Source organism: Cupressus sempervirens, chromosome 1 (genome assembly GCF_028749045.1).
Source record: "Cupressus sempervirens isolate cs-2001-9-10 chromosome 1, ASM2874904v1, whole genome shotgun sequence".
NCBI lineage: Eukaryota > Viridiplantae > Streptophyta > Pinopsida > Cupressales > Cupressaceae > Cupressus > Cupressus sempervirens.
Window position 1 is genome coordinate 509,919,425 of NC_143118.1, and position 22,912 is coordinate 509,942,336.

General features: G+C 34.8%; 1 protein-coding gene across 2 annotated transcripts in view; it reads right to left on the reverse strand.

The window, feature by feature from the left end:
- Positions 1-22,455, reverse strand: part of LOC149578471 (alpha/beta-Hydrolases superfamily protein) — a 90,838-nt gene extending 68,383 nt beyond the window's left edge. Inside the window, exons 1-5 of one of the 2 annotated variants that reach the window (XM_089829304.1) lie at positions 22,246-22,455; positions 21,304-21,380; positions 13,429-13,534; positions 1,277-1,369; positions 1,122-1,187 (exon numbers count right to left, since the gene is read on the reverse strand). In XM_089829304.1, coding sequence (XP_089685430.1) covers positions 1,122-1,187; positions 1,277-1,369; positions 13,429-13,534; positions 21,304-21,380; positions 22,246-22,419 — 516 coding nt within the window. In that variant the 5' untranslated portion in view covers positions 22,420-22,455. Of the gene's footprint in view, positions 1-1,121; positions 1,188-1,276; positions 1,370-13,428; positions 13,535-21,303; positions 21,381-21,469; positions 21,510-22,245 lie in introns of those variants that run through there. The other variant, XM_089829307.1, reaches the window with a different exon arrangement.
- Positions 22,456-22,912: the final 457 nt, after the last annotated feature.

Here is a 22,912-nt window from a genome sequence, read left to right on the forward strand (position 1 = left end):
TTGATAATTGTGAGTCTCTTCATAATCTTTTAAGGTGACTTCACGGTTTAGCTCCAAAATTTGTGCAGAATCTACTAAGTTGTCAATAGTCATCCACTAGAACTAGCCCTTAAAATGCCACCCAAAGCTATATGTACTATTTTGGATAGTCTCCACCTCTCTTGGAAGGACTTAGAGATGCCAAAACAGGAAAATCAACTAAAGCTTCAGCAATTCAGGGAATTGATTGCCTTCTATTGTCCTTCACTGGAGCAATGAAATTGTTCCAACCACAATTAACTTTATATTATTCGCTAGAAGTTGCTGAGTTAAATCGAAGTGAAGGCATTTAGAAGATCTCCTCTGCCAATATCATACTCTTGAGTTTCACTTAGGGCACAAATTCCTTAAATGCCCATGTTTTCATGTGCAAACCAGTCTAAACTTGTCCGTTCCATGTCCACAATATGCTTCTGTTCACCAGTCTCTATGTCCAAAAGGATGGAAGTGGGAAGAGATTTGGACACATTCACTATGACATAAATGGGCATAAAACATAGAGCGACCTTTTGACATGATACCATCCATAAAAAATAAATACACTATGAGGTTACCTAATTTTTCTAAATTATTAACAAAACATCCCAATAGCTTATAGAGGCACAGTAGCATGGGGATCTATTTGATCTAGATGAAACATTGCAGATGTGTACACTGTCTTTCAACTATTCATTTGATGTTGTACACTGTCTTTCAACTATTCATTTTAATTTCTATAAAAAGAATTAGAAATGGCTAAACTTTATGTCTATCACCTTGCTTGCATGTAAAACAAGAGGTTGAATACTTTAAAATGTTAAGAAAACAATATGCAATACCTAGCAAATCAAACAAAATAGGTTAGCCATGAAAAGACCATAAGCCCCCAACAAGTTTTCACAACTATCCTCTTGTTAGTTAAACAAATTACAAAAAGCAAATTTCTCTATAACTATTATTCTGTAATATGCATGGACATTTTATATTTCATTTGATGACAAGGAAGAGATAATCTTAAAGTTTGATGTACGGTTCATATATCATATGTGAATAGCTGCTATTTTAAAAAAAGATGAATTGCACAATTAAATCAGAATCATCACCTGTAAGATTGTTGCCCGCACTGCTTTTGAACAGGCAGTATTTGACCGCATGTAATGCACAATATCCTGAGTAAAAAATAAATCATAAGCATTCCTGCCTTAAGATTTGGCAATTAAAAACGTCAGATATTCAACATAAAAACATCTCAACTCACTTGACAACCAGTACTGTGACCAAGTAGAACCACACCCTCTGATTCTTCTTTGTTTATCAAGTGGTTGATAAGCTGATCAAGTTCCAAAGCATCCTTTCAAAAAGAAAGGAAAAATACTAAAACTAGTTAGCAATCAAACTCAAAGTATGAAAATTAAACAATGAATTAGTAAAACCTAAGACTTATAGCCTATAGGGGCATAATAATTTTTTTAAATTGCCCTTCAAACCAAGTTTTAGATACTTGGGGCAAGCTACTCTATGTGTCAGAAATGGAGTGTTTCTGAGATTACACATCCAATATCAGCCCATTGTTTACCATGAAAAACTATGAATGTGAATGATTATATTCTGTAATAATAATCCACTTAGTAAATGCAATTTGTTAGGGTACATTTTATGAAAAGACAAATGGTGCACAGTAAGTGCTAACAAACAAAAATGTTGATTGTTATAGAATCCAAATGACCTTCTCTGCACCAACATTCACAAATTGTAACAAGAGACATCCATCCCTAGCATGTGATAAAATTTGAGAAACCATTCTACTGGAAATAATGAAATCACTGTTGCTTTCAACCTTGGGGTGAGAACTACTGGATGGCCATTAACAAACCTATTATAGTAATTCTTACTAGGCACCACTCAATGTTTATCCGCACTCAATGGTAACTTACTAGCCATTCAACTGTATGGTTATTCTTAATAGGGGCCAGTCAATGTTCACCAGCATCTTCCTACAGTTTGAGACCACTGGTTCATTGTTTTGATCCTAGCTCATATCATAATTGGGTTTAGCCCAATGCCTGCAACAAAGATATTAAGCAGGCCTTCAATCTTTAATAAGTCGGGTCATTTTCCCACCTTAGAATCAAACAAGACTACTAATGACGTTAACTTGAGGGTTGGGTCAACAATCTATTTTTCTACATTCCAGAATGACTTTATCAACATAATAGATTTTTATAGACCATTATATGTCATATTTAGGGCTTATTCTACATTCATCATATATACCTTATACAACAGTTTGTTTAATATGCTTTGATGCTCTCCAAACCATGGACGATAAACTTACTGAGAGCTTTCTTAAACGACAGCTACTAGCAAGTTGCAAAGTGTGCTAAATAGCTCAGCCACTTACTTCCAAGTAGGACTCCAGAAGTTGTAAGATGAAACTTGAAGCAAGTCCTCACCAATACTTGCTGAATTCAAGTTTACAACTCAAATCGCACACATGTCAGACAATCAGCACACAAAACACCTAAAAATGTGGCTTTCTTTTTTTTTAAGGCTTTCACCCTCACTTCTCAATTCACAACAACCATTCTTTAATTTTTCTTTTGGAGATTTTAAGAATTTGTGAAAGCTAGATTTAGATATGTTTAGACATCTTATGGGTAAGTATTATTTCTTATTTTTATTTCCATGCTTTTTAAAATTTGTTTTTACATTTCTATTTTTTTCCAAACAATTAGAAATATTGAATTTTACATTAGCATTCATGTGTGTATAATCCCTTCTCTAACTCTATCCAGTTTGGTGTTTGTTAGCCTATCCTTTGGCTTCCCATAGGCTAATGTGGATGGTTAGACTCTAGTGAGCTACATTGCTCATGAAGCCTTCTCAATATTCTTCTTTCGGTATTTATTTATGATGTTGAGCTCTTATTGTTAGTCACATTCGTTGTGATGTTTTCAAAAGGTTTTTTGGCCACCTAGTTTGTGCTCTACATTTCTTGGAGCCCATAGCTATTTATAGTATATCACCATTTCAATTTTGGTCTTGAATCTTGATTCCTATCATCAATTACACCTTGGCACTTTCAGTTTCAAGTTTCAATATCTGATACCATTTTGACATATCTATAAATCGAAATGCATGATTGAAAAAACTGCTTATGTTATCATATTTAATTATAATATATCACATACACATTTATTTAATTATTCAAGTGACTCTGGGGATCACCTTGAGCTGTAGTGGTGTTGTGGTTGCATTGTTAATGGTATAACCAAGGTTCAAATCCCTGCTTGGCCCAAACAGTGCGAATGATGGTTGGGCCTGTCTTGGTTTTCGTGTGTGGTGGTGGTTTGATGCACGTGTATGGCAAAGTAATGATGATGGAGATTTTGGTGTTCAGGCCAAACATCAATGGAGATTGAGATAATGGTGGTCAACTTTCAAGATCGTCGCTAGGCTAGGAGTACTCGCGGACTCTGTGTCAAACCCACGTTGGGTGTAGTGGTTGTGCCCCTCAGCCTTGGTGTCCCTGCTGGGCTTTTTGTGCTTGCAAGTCTTGGGTGTTGGATTCGGGGATGAGGTCCCTCAAATTTGTGGTCTCACAGGTTTGTAATTCCAGTCAAAAACGAAATATTATTAATAAAAAAAAAAAATTAATGTAACTTTGAAGTTAATGCCCAAGGAGACATTAATTTATAAATCTTTAATAAACAAATCTTATGATTGTTTAGGCTACAAAATACTAAATCAAAAACTATACAAGCCCCTCGATGTGATATTGTATACATGATAAAGGAGTTGAAGGCGGAGAAAAAATGCTCCAAGGAAAACAAGGAAGTACGATGCACCAAGTGTAAGGTAAAAGGTGTAATATCCCAATCGGATATTCTCCCCACCTTTTACCACAATAATTTTCAGAATATAAACAAATAAATTATGCAATGAAGTCCAGCAATATTTGCCACTAAATGCTCATAGAAATAACCAACAAATACTCTAGAATTCATTATTGCATTATAAACCAACAATACAATAACAATCCAATCGTAAAAACAGTGATAACAATTAGATTGGATAATCAGAAATGAACCTAAAATGCAACTACGAACTCCATCGCGAACTTACCACAACTGATGGATTGGGGCTATGTCCAATCCACCCAAGAAAAACCTAAGGGTTGGCGTTCTCAGATCTTAAATAGAAGCTGAAGCTTCCTTAATTTCTCCAAAAGAAATCTCAAACCAAATCAATATTCAGGCATATCCAAATGAGCTCTTTGTCCCTCTTTTAAAGACCCAAAATGTGACTCTTGAGCTTCCTTCCTCTCCCTTAGTTTGTTTCCTTCTTTGACACCTTTTAACTCTCTCTATATTATTAAGTTGACCCATTTTATAAATTCTAATTTAAACTCTCATAAGCCAATTTTAATGTTTTATGAATTTAACTTCGGAATCCATATTGCCCCAAAAAGGGGACATTACGAGTCCTCCCGCCTCGAGATTGCTTACCCTCAAGCAATCATGAGTCTACAATATAATAACAACGGTCCCATATCAATCTCAAGAAAGCTGCTCCGCAAAATTGCTACACCACTCCGATACAAATAACATGCCTCAAATTGTGTAGTTGTTCATCACTTCTCCACCACAATGCATCAATCATACTAATATCACAATCCTGGATAACTCCATGTGCATAATCTATCAAATCAACATACCCAATAGTGCTATCATATGTGAGAAAATCCTCAATCCAACTGAGATCACAACCGCTGCTAGAGTCAAATAGAGATTGGAATTAAACATCATGCCATCCAGCCCCTAGAAATAATAAAGACCATGTGACTGATCCTCCTAGGTCCTACAAACAAAAAGGCCATCCACCTTCTTGGTTATCTAGAATATCCTGTCACTTCATACTAAAAAAATGTAGAATGTCCAAGTTATCCAACTGCCACAACACTGCTCCTCCAACATGTATGCTGAAACTATAATTTTACTCAAGAAGCAAGCTAGATATGGCTTCCTCCTTTGTGAAGGGAAGTGTAACAAACCATGTATTGTCATCATGCTCAACATCTGTGATGGTAGAGTAACCATAGGCACTAGATAAATGAGAAGAATCAATCAATGAATACCCATCAGCATTGCCCTTTCTCCTTACAAGTTCCTTGGCCATACTGTTAGCCAAGTTACTATCCAAGGCTGATTTGTAATCAGTATTATGCTCCTCTGTCAAATGTAGTAAATCAGTCACCCCCTGGCTGCAATCAGCATTAATCTGTGACTCTTGATCAATATCAAAAGGTGTTGCATCATCAAACTCAAATAGTGGATTCTGCAATATCCAATCAGCATCCATCTCAAAGACTAAATTACAATGCTTCATCCAATCAACATTATACTAGCTGAAAGTTTTATCATCATAAAAATAAATATCCTCATGCCTACCCTCTATTGCTACTACATAAATAGCTGATTCAAAGGATGTTTCATCAACCAACATACATGATGTCATAATGCATGGAGACTCCATTGAACCTCCAGGTAGCTGATCCATGGTTGTGACTTTTTCAGCCTTGTAGTCCCTGAGAATATCGTCAGCTTTGTCCCTACTAGGCTGCCCAAACGATTGAATTTTCTCTTCCTTCTCATGACCCTTATAGGCTGAAACAAATATTCCTTCCTTCCTTCTACAATCTTGCCCCTTGCTAAGAATGGGTTCAATTTCTGTTCACATTGTTTGATGATATTGTTAACCAAACTGCAAGCATCAAAAGAAGTGAACTGTGTTTGTTTTAAATCAACCAATATGGCAGGTAGTTAAGAAGTTTTGTGAATCATTGTTACTGTAATGATCCTTACTTTTGTGCCACTTTTTTGGGTTATTTTCTTCAATAAAATTCAGTGATAATTTCCCCAATGTTCTCTTGCATTGAGAATTATATAAGTTGCATTTTCAAAGGTCATGTCCTTTAGATTTTTAAAGACATTTTATTTTATATATTTAATATTATTTTGTTATGAGATTATTAATACTATTTCATATGTTTTAATATTTATCAATTGATAATATATTTGATATAGTTTATAATCATGGTTACGGGGAGACCCATCTCCCCCCCTAAAGTTGTGTCTCGGAGACCAAGACGCGTCTCGGAGACTTTTCGCGTCTCCGAAGACCTCAAAAAAGGTTGGAGACTTCATGACGAAGTCTCCTAAAGTCTCCCCGTCTCCTTATCCAAAAAGTGAAGTCTCCCCGAAGTCTCCTGATAAAATATAAATGTAAAATATAATATTAAATAATTTTATATATTTTAACCCTCATTCTAATGTTTTTAATGCAAAAATTAAGACCACTGACAATTTAAATGATTGAATCATTTAAAATATTTTATTTAATAAATTAATTACTTTAAAAACATTAGAAACACTTTAAAATTTTATTTTTATTCGACAATTTAAATGATTAAATCATTTAAAATATTTTTGGAGAGTGATGATTTTTTGGAGAGCATGATAGCTGAAGACTTTGAGATGGATGATCACAACCTTGTGGAGCAGATGATAGTACCATCGACATACTAATACTAGATATATTTCTGTTTTTTGTTCATTGTACAAAGTGTTCATTTTTGTTTGCATATTGGCAATTCAGCATCAAACTATACTTTTTTGAATTTAAAATTTGAATATGTAATGATAATCTCAGCGATTATCAATCTGATATGATGGTGATCATATGCAATATTTGAAAAACAAATATGTCTATGAGATACAATATTGTGATCATGTGAGTTTTGAAATCTTTGACTCTGAGTCTATTTTAATTTTTAATGTGACATTACTATTATTATTTACTTTAGTCTTTTAGTCTTACAGTATTACTATTTTCAAATTTTGTATTTACTTTTACTATTAGATTCTTTAAACTAGTAAAAAAATAAAAATAAAAAATTGCCGTCTCCAAGTACCCCCGTCTCCTATTTGAAAAATTGTCGTACCGGTACCAATACTAGTACCGGAGACCTCGAAGTCTCCCCATCTCCCGGTGACCTTGTTTATAATATATATTTTAGACTATAGTTAATTTAATAATAGTAAATTATATTTAATTTTATTATTATTTATTATTTATAGATGAATATTAATTATTAATATTACCTTGATTTATATCAAGATTATTATTCATGTTTAACATAATTTGTATTGTACACACTAATCAGGGCTCATGACAAGTCCACCCCTCTCGAATTTGCTTGTCCTCAAGCAAATGATGTGATCTTAATTAATTTATAGTTTGGATTCATTATCTTTCTACTGTATCTATTAAACACTTGCAAAAGTACATGTGTTAATATATGATGACTTATGTGAGAGCATATAAATGAAAATACGAAGCATACACGAAGTAGGAACAATAATGCATGAAGACACGATGCAAACACAATGTAGACACTCAAATGCATGAAGACACTAAGTAGACACAAAGCAAACACATTAATGCATGAAGACACAATGTAGACATAGAGCATACATATAAAACTATGCTAGATTGCTTTTCATATTTGAAATAAGCAAAGATTAAAGAAATGCTTTGATTGTTGGCATGCTTTTTGCACGTATCATCTTCCTTGCTTATATCACCATGATAACAAGTGATAGGAATATGATTGTGTATGTGTGTGTGTTTAACTCCTAGAGGTATAGTGAAAGAATTAAAGAATTAGATAAAACATATTAATTCCAAGATATATATTTATGAAATAATTATAATCCTATTTAATACAGAGCAGACCCCTCACAAGGTAGATCATCAAAAGTAATCAAATTGTAGCCCTAACAAGCACTTTGTTACTACACTAGTGAAGATTTTGTGGGTGTCATCCCCACCGCAATTATTCTTTCACCTTGAAGGATTTTTGCATTACCAAATCTTCTGTCATGTGTTGATTACTTGCTAATGTGTTTTATTCATGTTATTAGATGTTAGATATGATATTACCTAAGTTGCCAGATTCATCCCCTACTGCTCGGATTCGGGTCCAGGTCTGCACGAGTCCGGATTCGCCCCTGGGTTCACTGCGAGTCCGGGCAGGGTCCTTAGTTTTGATTGTGGACTCGTCCGGGTCCTTGCTGGAGCGAACCTAGACGAACCCACAGCGAACCCAGGGCTAAAACAACTTTAAAGAGTGTGTTTTTTAAATTGTTTTCTTATGTAACTCTCAAAATAACTTAATGAAAAACATTTCACTCATCTAATCCCTTATGTCAAGGAGGAGGACGATGATATAGCGGCATATGGGACTAGTGGAACCAATTTGGGTTCCAATGATGAAGATCTAGATATAGTTGCAGTTGGGGATGAAGCCATTGATCCCTCATTTTATGATGATCCAATTGACCCTTGAAGGGCATTTGATACTATGATTATTGATAAACTACTAAACACTCGTCATCTATCATCATGTTTCAAACTTTATTATTTGATGAACTAGTCTTTGTTTTGCAATTTAGCAATTCAATGTATTATTTGATGATCTAGTCCATGTTTTGCAATTTAGTAATTCAATGTATAATTTTCTTTACAATCATGAAGATATATTAATGAGTGAGTATTTAATGTTTTTAGATTCAGGTAGAAACATGTTTTGAAGGGACCCGAAACCCTTAGGCATTTGGCATTGATCAATGATCAAGCAACACTTGTTCATATTGTGAAATGACTTTGTTTTGCAACTATGCATGTTTCTCTTCTGTGTGTGTATATATATATACGAACAAAACCACCCATGAACCCAAATGGGAAAAAAAAATTGCCCGAACCCACGAACCCGAACCCGTCCCCGAACCCGAATCGGCAACTTAGGATATTACATGATGTTGCATGATTAAGGTTAATGGGGAGTTGGTGAATTAAGCTTACAATGGTTTATGTTTGAAGTGGTAAAAGTTTTGAAGATCCTGATTCAACACCCCCCCAACCCGGTCCCCCCCAGGTTGATTACTTGCTTATGTGTTTTATTCATGATATTAGATGTTAGATATGATATTACACGATGTTGCATGATTGAGGTCAATGGGGAGTTGGTGAGTTAAGCTTAGAATGGTTTATGTTTGAAGCGGTAAAAGTTTTGGAGATCCTAATTCACCCGCCCCCCCCCCCCCCCAGCCCAGTATCTCACTTTCCCAGTAGATTCCAACACTTAGAATGTCATGAAAAAAAGTGTATGCTATTAAATAGCTTTGGATATGGAAACACACATCTCAAAGTGGGCAATAGATGCATAGGAATATGCACACAAGTAAGCAAAAAACTAATGCACTCGTTGGGTGGATAGACCAAAGTATGAGTGTATATGGTTAAGGTAGGATATACATACAAGGGAATATGTGCAAGTGAATGGACAACAAATATGTAGGAAGGATCACAACTTCACATGAAATTGCACTTTAATGGACATTTAAATGTATTAAGTCATTCTCTCAAGATTGACACAAAACAAAATGAGAAACAAAACATATGTGCAAATTGCACCATTACAAACTTATATTGACATGATCTACATACCCTCCTTGGTGGTAAAAATAAATGAACTGAGGTATTCTTTTAAATAATTTTAGCTTAAAATGATTACATAAAGGTGATGTATAATTAGTACTATTGTATATCTTTCTCAAAACACATCAAAATTCAGAACCATAAAATGTTCTAGAAAGCTCTTTGAACGATGCTTCTATCCATATAAACCATTTACACCAATATTTTATATATAAAGAGCAGTTTATAAAAGAACAGCTCAGGTTTCTAAAGAAATTGTACAAAAATTTGAAGAATATAGTGCTCACTTTTGCAAGAAATCACCTCCACCTGGTTTTGGATGAAAAATTCTCCACAAATGAATGAATAAGCTTCAGAGATTTTCTCCTTTTGTTGAGAGCTCCAGAACTGAAATTATTTTTGATAATTGAATTTAAATGTGCACACCAATCCCAAGGGTCAAGGAATGCTCTAATACCAACTGATATGGAAATATGAAAGGAAACAAAAACAGAGATTCAATTTCAATCAAATATAATCCCCAAGTCAAAGAACAAATTCTAATCAAAGACAAATTTCTCTACAAAAAAAGTTGCAAAATTTCATTGTTGTTCCCATATCCCCGTGAGGAGAAAGATACAAATATATATAGGCACTATGTTGCCTAAAATAAGGGATTTAGAAATATTTTCCAAATCTCCATGTGAGATGGAAAATAAAAACTATTATAAGCTTTTCCAAATCTCAACGTGAGATGGAAAAGAATAACAATAAAACCATATATACTAATTTATGCTAACCTCCTAACAACTAGGAAACTAACATTTACTCTTTACTTTTGGCCTTTTACATAAGAGGGATAAAACTAATAAAACTAAAACTAAGCATATCATATATCCTATGAATACCCTATGAATCCTCATCACACATATTTGTGGACATCAAGCACCATATCATGTATTGCAATCATTGTTGCACCGCCAAACCCACAAGAAAGACATTTGATCTTTACATACCTATGATTCTACAAAGGCCATGCAAATCTGTCACCGTCCATTGCATAAGAAGACTCTAAAATGAAGAACCAACATGATTCAATATTTATGTATTGTAGTGGGAAACATTAAGAAGATAACCATAATGATTGCTTGCAAGAAAAGCATCATAAATAGGAAACCACATGTTCTTACATCGTGATTTCGATCTACATTCATCTATTATGTCTAATTGCATTCTATAATTCATCGATGCATTTTGGCGAGCTTTTAGGGAAAGATTAGATACACCATTGTATCGCTTCATATCCTTTCTTCTGCAACAAATGATCAAATAAAAGAGTGAAGCATACATTTCTGCACCTATTACATATTCACTATTGTGCACATCCACATAACTGTGATGACAACATGATTTACATCCAACATGCCTACACGAAAGCTTTGTACCGTTCTATGAAGTAGAGTCATTTCCAAACATTTATTGCATTCGAGCTTATAGCACCCTTGACATAGCCTTGTATGCACCACCACACTTGGAGTCACATATAGGAATGGGAGTAGGTAGAGTGTGAAAATTTCTGTAACACATTCGAAGTGATTGCCAACTGGGTCAGTGGATTCTCAAGTATCAGTCGCAAAAAAATTTAAAACTGTCAGAACACATATTGCACAGCCCGTGCCTTCAAGATCAGCAATGAATTTGGATGAATCTTTAGAAGGAACTGCACCAAACAATAAGGCCTCTGTGGCATGGTCAGACCATGGGCAAGTTTTATTATGTACCAATGGCACAAGTTAAAAGTGTCAATGTACTTTAATTGCATTGGTTTAAAATGAGAAAAACACAGCCAATTAAAAGATGCTACTATACTCTTCAAAACATTAGAAAATAAATGAAAATGTTATTTTATAAAAGAAAAAAAGTCCAAACTTGATTTATAATGCATAGATAAAGATTCAATGTTGTCAATTAATCATAAACTCTAATTAAGCATTGATTTTTAAGTCGTAAGAGTACATATTGCCATATACTTGTAAGTCATATACAAAACAATAAGGATAATACAAAATTCTAATTCTAAAAGCTTCTAAGGGAATGACTAATTATGTGAAGCACATGCTAATGCCCTTGCATTCATGCCAATTGCTCTAAAATAGCATGGTCATGATCACCCACAACCTCATTCAAGATATCCAAATCCTCTTTACCATATGTATGTTCCTCCCCGGTTGTGATCCATTCTAAATCAAGATCAATCTCAGCTAGACCAATTAGTTGATTACCTTCAACATTATGTGAAATTACTATTAGCAATGATGAACACATAAATTCTTAACCTAGAAGTGCATACTACAAAGATGTCCAAGGTTAGTCCTGCCCTAGTTTGATAATCAGAAAATGTCTGAATCAATGTCTGCAATTGCTTGAAAAGGTCAAGAAATAAGAACACAGCCATTTGGATGAAAAGAACACACAGACCATGTGAAAAAATCATATTTTTACTACCTGCATTTTAAATGCAGTTTTTCAAAATAAAATGTGTTTTTGCTAGTTTCTTCCCGATTTGATGTAGGTTTGAAAGGTTTATGGACAAATCAACGAACCAATTCAAAATGGGACAAAAGTTCCAAGTACATTTAAAATGTGAGAACTTGAATGTTTTTCATGTGCTTTGTTACTAGGATCCATACACCATTCTACACACAGCTAGAGAAAACAAGTCCGTTGTCAATCTCCTACAATATTTGGGTTTGCATTCAGCGCTTAATGTCAAACTCCTCAAGCCATACATTCTTCCTCTTCTTAAGAAAACATCAATTCAACATCCTTCAATCTTGGGTTCTAGACACTTGTGCATTAGCACACAAGCTGAGATTATTCAAATTGACACACATACATATGCCAAGGTTCCCTTCATCTGTACAATGTGACTATGGAAACACAATACAGATCGAGCAACATGTTACAATCCATAGAAACTCTACATTTAGTTTCCACAACTCACTAAAGACACAATGCAGACCAATGCTTCTCAAGAAAGGGCAAATGATCTGAGCACAACCACATGAACATCTGATCACATTGTGTATGCCCTTTCTACACTACTCTCTTCAGCACTTCAGAACAATGAACAACTCCCGTGTTATTAGGTGCTACTGCACACAACATTGTGCATTGTTCATTGCATGTTCCAACAAATGGCTATGCACAACTTGACGCAGCACACTTGGCAAATTTGAAAGATCTCCAAAGGGATATCTTGGCATGAAACAGGACACCAATGGTTGAGGAGTACAGCTAACAGAAAGTTGGAACATTCACAATTTACATTAAGCCACGATACTTTTTCTTGTTTGTAACTGTAATATGCTATATCTCATGCTCCTCACATTGAGGGACGATGATGTATATTGCAAAATCATCAATGGACCAAACTAAAGCATCTTCCCCAGTCTAGTCAGAAGGATTCTCATTCCTTTCCATGCACTTGGGTTATCTTTTTTTAATGTATTCACTCTGAGTTTAAACAGAATTAGCAGATCTGTTTTTTTTTTTAAGTTTAGTGATTGCATTGGATTGTGTATTAGCAACTAATTCATTGCTTCCTATGCATAACCTATAAATCCCATCTTTCTCAAAGAGACATTTTCCCACCAGAACACCTAGGATCCAAATCACTCTAAACCATTTATTTTGGATTCCATGACCTCAAATGGTAAGAGAAAATCTCAAATTATCCAAATTATTTAGATAAAGTTATATACTTAACCTACTGATCACAAAGACTGCACCAAGATAGTGTATATTGCACAATACAAATGGTCTAATAAATTCTGATCCTAATGTAAAGGAATATCAAAGGAAATGTACCTGTTTTAGGCTTGATGTGCCATAGCCTGAGTAAGAAGATGATAATAAAGGTTGCACTAAAGACCAGTTCTCATTCTCTAGTTCCGCTGACAAGGGTTTTAGATACCTGGAATATAACCATCCACCATCAAATATAATCAACACTTGCAACACTTCAATAGTTCCTACCAAATATTCTCATTGAAAAGAAATAAATCCTTTAAGACAAGACTTATGACCATTGGCAAGAAAACTTAATGAATTTAGTATTTAATATATGTTGGCAGTGAATCTTTTGACATTAAACCTGAAAAAGTATGCAATGCACATAGACATTGTTTCAAGCATATATTACACTATTAAATATTATAAAATTTTGAAAACAACATCAATTTATAAAGAATTACATTAAAATTTACCAATATTCATGTCACTAAACTTGCCAAGAACCTCGGACAAGCCCAGGCCCATCCAGGCCAAGTTCTACTTCTGATCTAGACCAGGGCTGGGCCCTAACTTTGACTCAGGTCTAGCCCTAACCTAGTAATTCTGGCTCAAGCCACACTCTAATTAACCTCAATAAAATCCACAAGGTTACAAAAAATATTGTGCACTCATTTGAAAAACAAAAAAAAATGATTAGAGGAAAAACTGAAGAGAGATGGGCAAACATTCACGTACAAATTTTATCAAAGATTGGGCTTTGGTTCCAATTTGAGCACAAGTTGTTATATCGGAGGGAGTATTGGGCTGGTTAGTGTGTATCAAAAGCAAATCAATCTTCCCTATTGAATGCTAAATTTTTCTACCCAATTTTTGAATAGTTTTGGCAAGGTAGTTTATTTCAGAAACAGAGTTCTACAGTTGACCTAGAGAAAGTTTCTGGATTCTTATGGCTGCTTCTCCTCAAAAAGGCATTCCAATCTTGCAATGGTGGCCAATGCAATCCAACTTGAGGATTACCATTTTTTTAGAAAAGCACATCTGATTTCCCTTTAGACCTCCCCAAACTAGTCTTGGTGAAGGAAGAGTCCTGTACAGTAGATTTATCTAGACTGGAAGTTGATCCTTTTTCCTTATCCTTCTTAGGCACAATGGTTATTAGATCTTATCCTAACCATTGGCTTGTAGTGTTACAAATGGATTCCTCTCATTCTAAATGTTGTTTTGTGACTCAAATCTCCTCTTTGTCAAATTGGATCAAGGTTTTATTTGCTTCATCCTAGACAATTTAGGTAAGGAAATTGTTTTTCAACACTGGAACCAACATTTGACAGCTCTTCTGCTGTCAATCATTGTAATAACGCCCCTTTTTTTTGTTTTTTGAGGAGACTTGCAAACTACTAAGTATTATCAATTAGAGTGTTATTTTCAACATGGTATTTTGACAAACACTTAGCAAACATACAACAATAAATATGCAAAGTCTAGAACCTCCTTATTTGTTGATAAAATATGGATTTTGCAATAGAAATGTTTGCATTCAGTTCCCTTATAGGCTGCAGCAAATTTTCAGACTGGTATTTAACAATTACAATGCCCAAAAAATGAACACTATGATGGAAGGAACTTGGGAGTAGATGTCGTAGTGATCTGCTGATGAAATGGCAGTCCCCCCCCCAAACTTTTATCAGGTAGAGTGTACAAGAAGCTCAATGCAACACTGTTCGCATACTGTAGCAGCACTATTCATGACACTGTAGCAAAAACACTAGTCACACGCACTATAGCAAAAACACTAATCACGTGCACTATAGCAAAACACTATTCACACGCACTGTAGCAAAATCACTATTCACGCGCACTGTAGCAAAATCACTATTCACATGCACTGTAGCAAAACACAATAAATCCCACTGTATTTCCTCAATGAAAACACCCAATAATCCTCCTGATTGTGTCTTTCAATAGGAAAGAGAATGCTAGCAAAGAGGGATTTCATCCTCCAAGCTCAACAATTAGATTTCCCAAAAACCCAATAGCATAATAATAATATCATCCAAGCATACCCCAACTCATTCCAGCCAAGAGAATATAAAGTCCTCCAAGAAGTCGACTTCATTTGCATAAGCGATGTGGGATAAATGAGAAACACCTTTTAAAACAACTTTATAATAAAGTGACTTAATTAATAAGTCTTTTATTTAATTATCACTTTATAATAAAGTAAATTAACTTTGGCATTAAAATCATATAAGAGTCGAACTCAAAATACCATGTATGATAGCTTGTCGGAAAGAGCTCAATTAAATCCACCAAGCCGAACACTGCAAATTTCCATATCACTTGACTCCCACTGAGTTACTAAAAATAGTAACTCCTGAAAATACTGCCAAATGAGCTCCCTAATCACTTCATTAGCCTACGGAAGCTCCTGCCATAGGCTAATCTATTGACCCTGATGGTCGCATTAAGTAGGGGACATTACAATTGCCCATTTAGATTAGAATTTATGGCCTCCCTGTGGATTTTATGGGTTTCAAATGCTCAGCAAATGTTGACAAGAGTATTGAAAATATTATCATTGATGTCAAAGGAAAATTTATGTCAAAAGGATTTGTTATTGATGTCAAAGGAGGATCAATGAAGAGAATAAACACTAAGAAGGTTTAAATTTTATACCAAAAGAAAATATTTATTGAGTTTTAAATTTGGATATTTCAATTTCATGGGCTAGCTGAGCCCATTATTGTGGTGCCCAAGTTGAGATTTTAAAAGTGAAAAAGGATGCCTCCTTTGGAAGGATTGCCCCTTTTCACGAAGAAGCATAAGGAGGATATACAAAAGAAGATAAGGAGGGGATAAGGTAAACAAACACAAAGTGTAAATCATTCCAATACAAGCAGATGTCTGAAGAAGGCTGAATGTGTGAAAAAATTTACAGCATTTACAAACAGATTTTATTAAGGATATTCAAATGATCATCATCCATTGAAGAAGCAACATTCAAGAAGGCCAAAAATTCGTTCATTTGGGGATTGGTGTCTCTAGTGAGTTGGTGCCTACAAAAATTTGTTAGAGAATTTTATTTTGCAGATGGATGAATTTAGACAATAGATCCAAGTAGTCTTTCTTTGTGGTTTTCTTTTGAAATTGTTTCCACATAATCTTGTGTTTCCTGATTGAAAATCTTACATAATTGCTTCATTGTGGCTATGAAACTTTAATAAGTGAAAGATAATCTTATACTGCTTCACCACCCACCCCAGCTCCACCCATCCCTCCCTGCCGCACCAAGTATAAGTGTGTGCTCATCAATTAATATTAAAGTGAGTTCCTTTAGAAATAATCTAACCACCTGAAGATAGCTCTCAGGAGCATACGTGGCTAATCAAAAAGGTCTCTCCTCAAACTGAGCTCAATTGTTTGCTTTTCCCACCATGCTCCATGATATCCCTAACGCAGAAAAAAGTATACTTCTTGGAGCATAAGGATGTTAACTTACCTAGTGGCCCTTGGTTTTGATATTAGCAATCCGTTGTGAGTGGCTATAGAGTTCCATCACATCCACCAAGAAATCAGGCTGGAAAGAAGGCTAGTTGAAAGAATGTGCCAGCAATGAAAGCTATCATGTGTGGTTTATTTGAATCAGAATTTGTCAAGATGGTGCATGATGAATTGGCAAAAGAAATCTTAAGCAAATTCCAAAACATCTGTGAAGATCATGATAAAGTTAAGAAGGCTAAGCTCCAAACCAATAGAAGACAATTTTAGAGCTTGAAAATGAAAGATGAAGAAAATATTGCGGCCTGTCTCCTTAATGTGGATGGAATTCCCAACACCATCAAAGGACATGGTGAAAAGGATGAAGATCTAATGATTATGCCAAAGGTTGTAAAATCTCTCCCCTTAAGATTTGAAACGTATCAATTATGCCTTGCAGAAACTCATAGAAGAATCCCATCAATTAGCATCCTAGCTAAAGGCAAAATTGATCATAGCCATTATATTTTTACTTAACCATTTCTTTTATTATTGAGCTTGTAAACAAAACATGCAGTCTTGAAGGCTTCAAGAATATTTTATAATAAATTCCTCACTTCCAACCATCATATCTAACAAAAATCATAGAATCTCAGTGCTTTAATGAATACCACCACCAATAGTTTATTTGTTTGATTGGCAAAGACAATGTTCCAACTGCTGTTTCCAAGTTCTCATGCATGGCACTAGCAAGAAGGATGAACTCAGCTTTAAGCCTGCCAAATGCATTTGCACTAAAGCTTCTAATTTGCATACATAAATACCGCGACAATGACAATCCATCCCATAACATTCTTTGCAGGATCTTGATGAACAGTTTGCATGCCAAGTCTACGAGTCCATATTTTGCTTGAATATTTCTAATGCCCCTCCTTCATGTATTTAATCAAAACATTTACTTGCACTGTGTTCGAAACATAAAACCATGACATTCCAATAATGCCATCGGTTCAGAGGTGTAAAGTCAAGCAGTTAACTGCTATCATTGGTATTTTATGAGGGAAAATCTTTTCGAAGTGCTACTTGAACAATTCTGTTTCACTGTCTATGCCTCCACATTTTGTATGCACATCTACCACCAGCATTTCCAACTTTAGCATCTGATATAATATTTTCACAAGCTCCCTCTTCTACTATGTATTGATGTCGTTCCACACCCTGTTATAAAGCTTTCATTGTGGCACAGGAAGGCCGAATGCTGGAAAAGGGTGTAAAATTTGACATTAAACTTGGCACTAGAATTAAAGTAGAGCCCTTTTCAACAAATTAGATCTGTGCATATCCTGTAAATGTTCCCCCAAAATCTTTTGTCAAATAGGTCACATGCCATCAAGGCATTTTATAGACAACTAATCTTTATGGTGTTATATGTGTACCATGGCACAGAATTTTTAATCTTCAAGAATTCCCTTGCAAAAACAAGTCTCATACACATTACCCAAGTATTTAATTTCCTCCTTTGGTATGATCCTTTTTGAAGCATTCTTTCAACCAATTTACTGGATCATGCCTATGCTTCTTCACCGACTTGCCATGCATTTGCTTGGAAATTGAGGAAACCTTTCCAACAAATCTGTTCTCTGCTAATTATTCTGATGAATTTTAATGGTATATTTGAAGCCCTCATGTTCATAACTGCATTTACAACTTTCTTGGTGAGTAGTTACAAGCTTCTTAAAAAAATTGGAAAATCATCACATCAGAAGTCCAAATGTTTTAAGTGCTCAAGTTTTGAGCATCCATAACTAAGTGGTTGTAAATGATTTGTGCGTTAGTAACCATATTGGTTTTGAGTGCTAGAATATTGTGCATTAGTAACCAAAAGGATTGAGTGCACAATTTTAGAGCATTCCCAACCATAGATGTACTACTGGCAGAGTACTCTCCGGGTTGCAAAAATTGGCCAAGTCTTTTGGCTGGGGGAGTTCTTACGACTTTTACTATCACCAAAAACTTGCCAAGTACTTGTAGAGTTTTTGCCAGAAACTCGGTGAGTTTTTGTTAAAGTCTCGGTCATAGTTTTATAACAACAGTTAAAGGCAAAAAAAGGTCCCAATTAATTTCATTTCTCATTTGTCACTTGTATTTCACTGGGGGGGAAAATAGTCTTCCAAACACTTGCGAACTGATTTCTATCAATTTGAAGCTGATTTGAGGCACACTTGAAGCGGAGTTGTTGAAGAGGATGACATCAATGATTTGGAAAGGAAGGCTATGGAGGAGGGGGGTCGATTTGGTTTCGCACTAGATGACATTGAGTTGAATCTGTAGTCATTTATAGTGCAAGGCAAAGCTAGAGACAGAACTACATCTAGGATTAGGACAAGCCACGTACTGAATCAAACATACCGAGCTAAGAAGAGGTAGATGTAATTGGAATGATGTATTTACTTTTAGTTTTACATATTCTATTTAACATTTTGCTTCCAGCCATCAACATTCCTCACGAGAATGCAATTTTGTACCCACTTTGTGTTTAAAGTATCTAGACTAAGCTTGTTTCTTTTGTGTTCTCATTTATTGACTCATTAGATGCATCTTCTTGATGAATTTTGCCAAAAAAAGCAACTGTTTAACTGCACGAGGTTTTGCAGAAAACTAACTGAACTTTTCCTAAATTTATTTTTCAGGCCTTGGCGAGTTTTTGGCTTTGGTGAGTTTTCCAACTATGTTCCCAACCATTTTGGTTGTGTTTGCTCAATCTTTTAGCATTTCTAACCAAAAGGAAAAGAAATTGAGGATTTTCGAGTAATGTGAGCATGGGAGGGACATTTGAATGAAATTTTAATTATTTTCCTCTTAAAGTAATCGAATGAGAAATTAATAAAATTAAATTAAATACTAAAATTTATTTTGGAAAATAATTTATAATATTTCCCATTCAAGATTAAAAGCTCAATTTATGAGAATGCTCGCAAATTTTGGCTAGCAAATCATTTCGCTTTGAAATCTCAACTGGGTATAAAAGTTAGACATTGGATTTCAAACAATTTTTTTAATTTTAGGCATACAAAAGTCTAGGACACAAAAGTATAGTCCATGTTGAGTTCTAGAGTAAGAACAAAAGAAGCTATAATTTCCCAGCATAGTAAGCAAAAGAGAGGCTACCTCCCCCTTAGGCCTAATAAGTCAAAAGTGAATGCACGAGAGCAGGAGAGGAGAGAGAGAGAGAGAGAGGGAGCATCCACTTGAGGAGGTACACCCTACACCCCAATGTCTTCTTTCTCAACAAAGAATTATGTGCAGCTAATGCCTCTCAACCCACTCCTCTCTCACATTTGCTAACTATGTGAATTATATCATTAATCATAAAACACAAAAATTTCAGAGAAAAAATATGTCAAAGGGAAATGTGGCTGTGAAGTTCTACGTTTTTAATTTTTTCTGGGCAGAGTAGAGAGAGAGATTCAATTGAATCTCTCTTCATTGTTCAACTACTTCCAAAGATTTTCAGCTATTTTTTCTAACCTGAAGTAGTTTTAAGTTTCCAGATTTACGCAGTTTCAGGAAATTTGTATTCTCAATTAAAGCTTGAACTAAGCTTTACAGCAGAAAATTTCAAAAAATTTAGAGCTTATATAATACCCATTTGTAGATCATTTTTCCCACTTTCTTACCTGAGGAATCAACCTAGAATTTGCAGCACTTGCACTGTTTACAATTGAGTTCGTAACACTATTTAACTATTCTTTTACTTTCTGTTTCTTTCTTCTCTCTTATTGCTACTTAAGTTGCCAACCAAATCATTCCAATGCTAACAATTGGTTGGTTAATCGACTAATTGGTGGCCAACAAACTATTAATGTGGTAATGCAGGAAAAAAGTTGTTGTTGATAACATAGTTATGAAATCCATAAACAAGTTGTATATCCAGCTTGAAGGAGTTTGCTTCTACAAATAAACTGGAGATGAAAATTTTAGTGGTCCACAAGGTAGATAATAATCCTAAAATTAAACAAAAATAGGCAGGAATTCAGTAGTACCACGTTTTCATTATGAACATGTTATTTCACACGTCAATTAAGGAGCTACTGTTAGAAGAGAGTGCTCTGAGTAGAATTAAAACTTGAAGTAAGCAGGCACTGACACTATTGATTATTCCTTCCTATGCAAAGAGGCAACAATCTCTGCCATATTCGAACATCCTTGTTGCTTCAAAAAATTTTGCATTCATGCAATGAATTTACTAGAGTTCTTGCAAATTAACTTACATCTAATTCAATTTTTTCCCTCATCCATCACCAATTTTGCTTTTAAATGTTCCCAACCCTTCTTGTTTCACTTTACAGTGTTTAATAGCATGGAATTAGAATTTCAAATTTTGAACATGAATTCCGGGACGTGTGGCAACATTGCAGTACTACAAAAATTCAGATCTGACGTTATCTTTTAAGGTACACATGTGTGACATACTCTGTTGCCAGAAGGCCGTCTGTGAGACCCCCGATGAATATGACTTGCTGCTTAAAATCCCCAGTTTTGAAAGCAATCTGCAAGGTTAATTCTTATATTAGCCTTTCCTGAAATCGACAAAACATAAATATGAAGCTACGCAAAATGATTCAGAATAATGAATTACATATAACTGAACTTCCATATAATGGAAAGAAATTAAAAGGTGCGCGATGACATAAAGGACGGTTTAACTATTTATGTTGTCAGATCAAACAAAAGCAAAGAGACAAGTTCACGGCTAGTCACGTGGTACTAGCATTTTTAACTGATGCCCAACAGGGTGGATAAAGCTATTACGCCGGCTACACAATGGCGAGGTTTTATTATTTAGTAGTATTTTACTATTTACCGCTCACAGAACTGCATTGATTCCTTCTGTGATGAAGTATACTCAGTTCAACTTCTGGAGCTCGCCTTATTTCCACTGACCAGTGGGTATCACCTTTTGGCAATTTACTAAATGCCAAGTTTTGGACTCAGGGTTGTGAATAAGTGGAAATAGCATTTGAACCGTAACCCTCCCCAACTCAAAATCAACCTACTTACGAGATTTCTTTAAAAATATTTTTTTGGTCCAATGGCACTAGAGAAAGTTCTACCAACAATCCACTTACGATTTCAATTGCTAAGGCAAGTTAATACCATAACATGTGGAGGTAAAATATCAAATATATCACAGAAAAAAATTAACCTCCCACAGTATTCGTCGGTACAGCCTTTGCTCCAAAAAATTGAAAATACTTCAAATCCCCTTGACATGATATGTCAATCAAACAAAACTTGAGAACAGTTGAAATCCCCCTTGACGTAATAGACCATACTAATTGAGACCACCTCGAAATCTCTTTTGAAAGAATAGCCCAAACAAACTATAACAAGTGATTCGATTAAAAGGCGTACCTGTATAGATTTGGGGCCGTACTTAAAAAGCGCACCATTGAATTGAGAATTCCGAGGCATAGCAGATCTACTTTTATTGAGCACAGTGTTACTGTTGTTGCTTGTGCTTGAACCTGGTTTGAGATAGGAGATGCAGGTAGAAACCAAGGAGCTGCTTTTCGAACTAGCTCTCATTTGCCAACTAGGAGAATCACATTTGACCCCTGCTATTTTTTCTACCCAACTATTTGCTATCTCTATATAATCCAAGCTATTACATATTAAACTTTTGTCAATTTGACAATGGTTTATAAAATATTTACATTTTTAAATGGTGTAGTTTGGTGGGATGACTGTTCCTGTCTTTAGTTTACATATTTCACCTAATTTTAATTTTACGTATATTCATATTTCAATTTATATATGTGAGGTGTATTAATTATATAATTTTAGGTTTGTTGTATTGTTAGTTTGTCTCTATTTTAGAAATATTAAACTGCATTTGTAATCTTCTGCATTTTTCTTATTTTTATTTTTATTTTTTAAAGACTATTTCTTTTTTCTCATCAGTTATGCTAGTGAATTTTTTATTTTTCTTTTCAAAAATTCAAAATATTTCTTGCGCTACTCATTTTCTACTATTAATTTGCTTCTATTGTAGATATATTTATTGTATTTGTAACCGTTA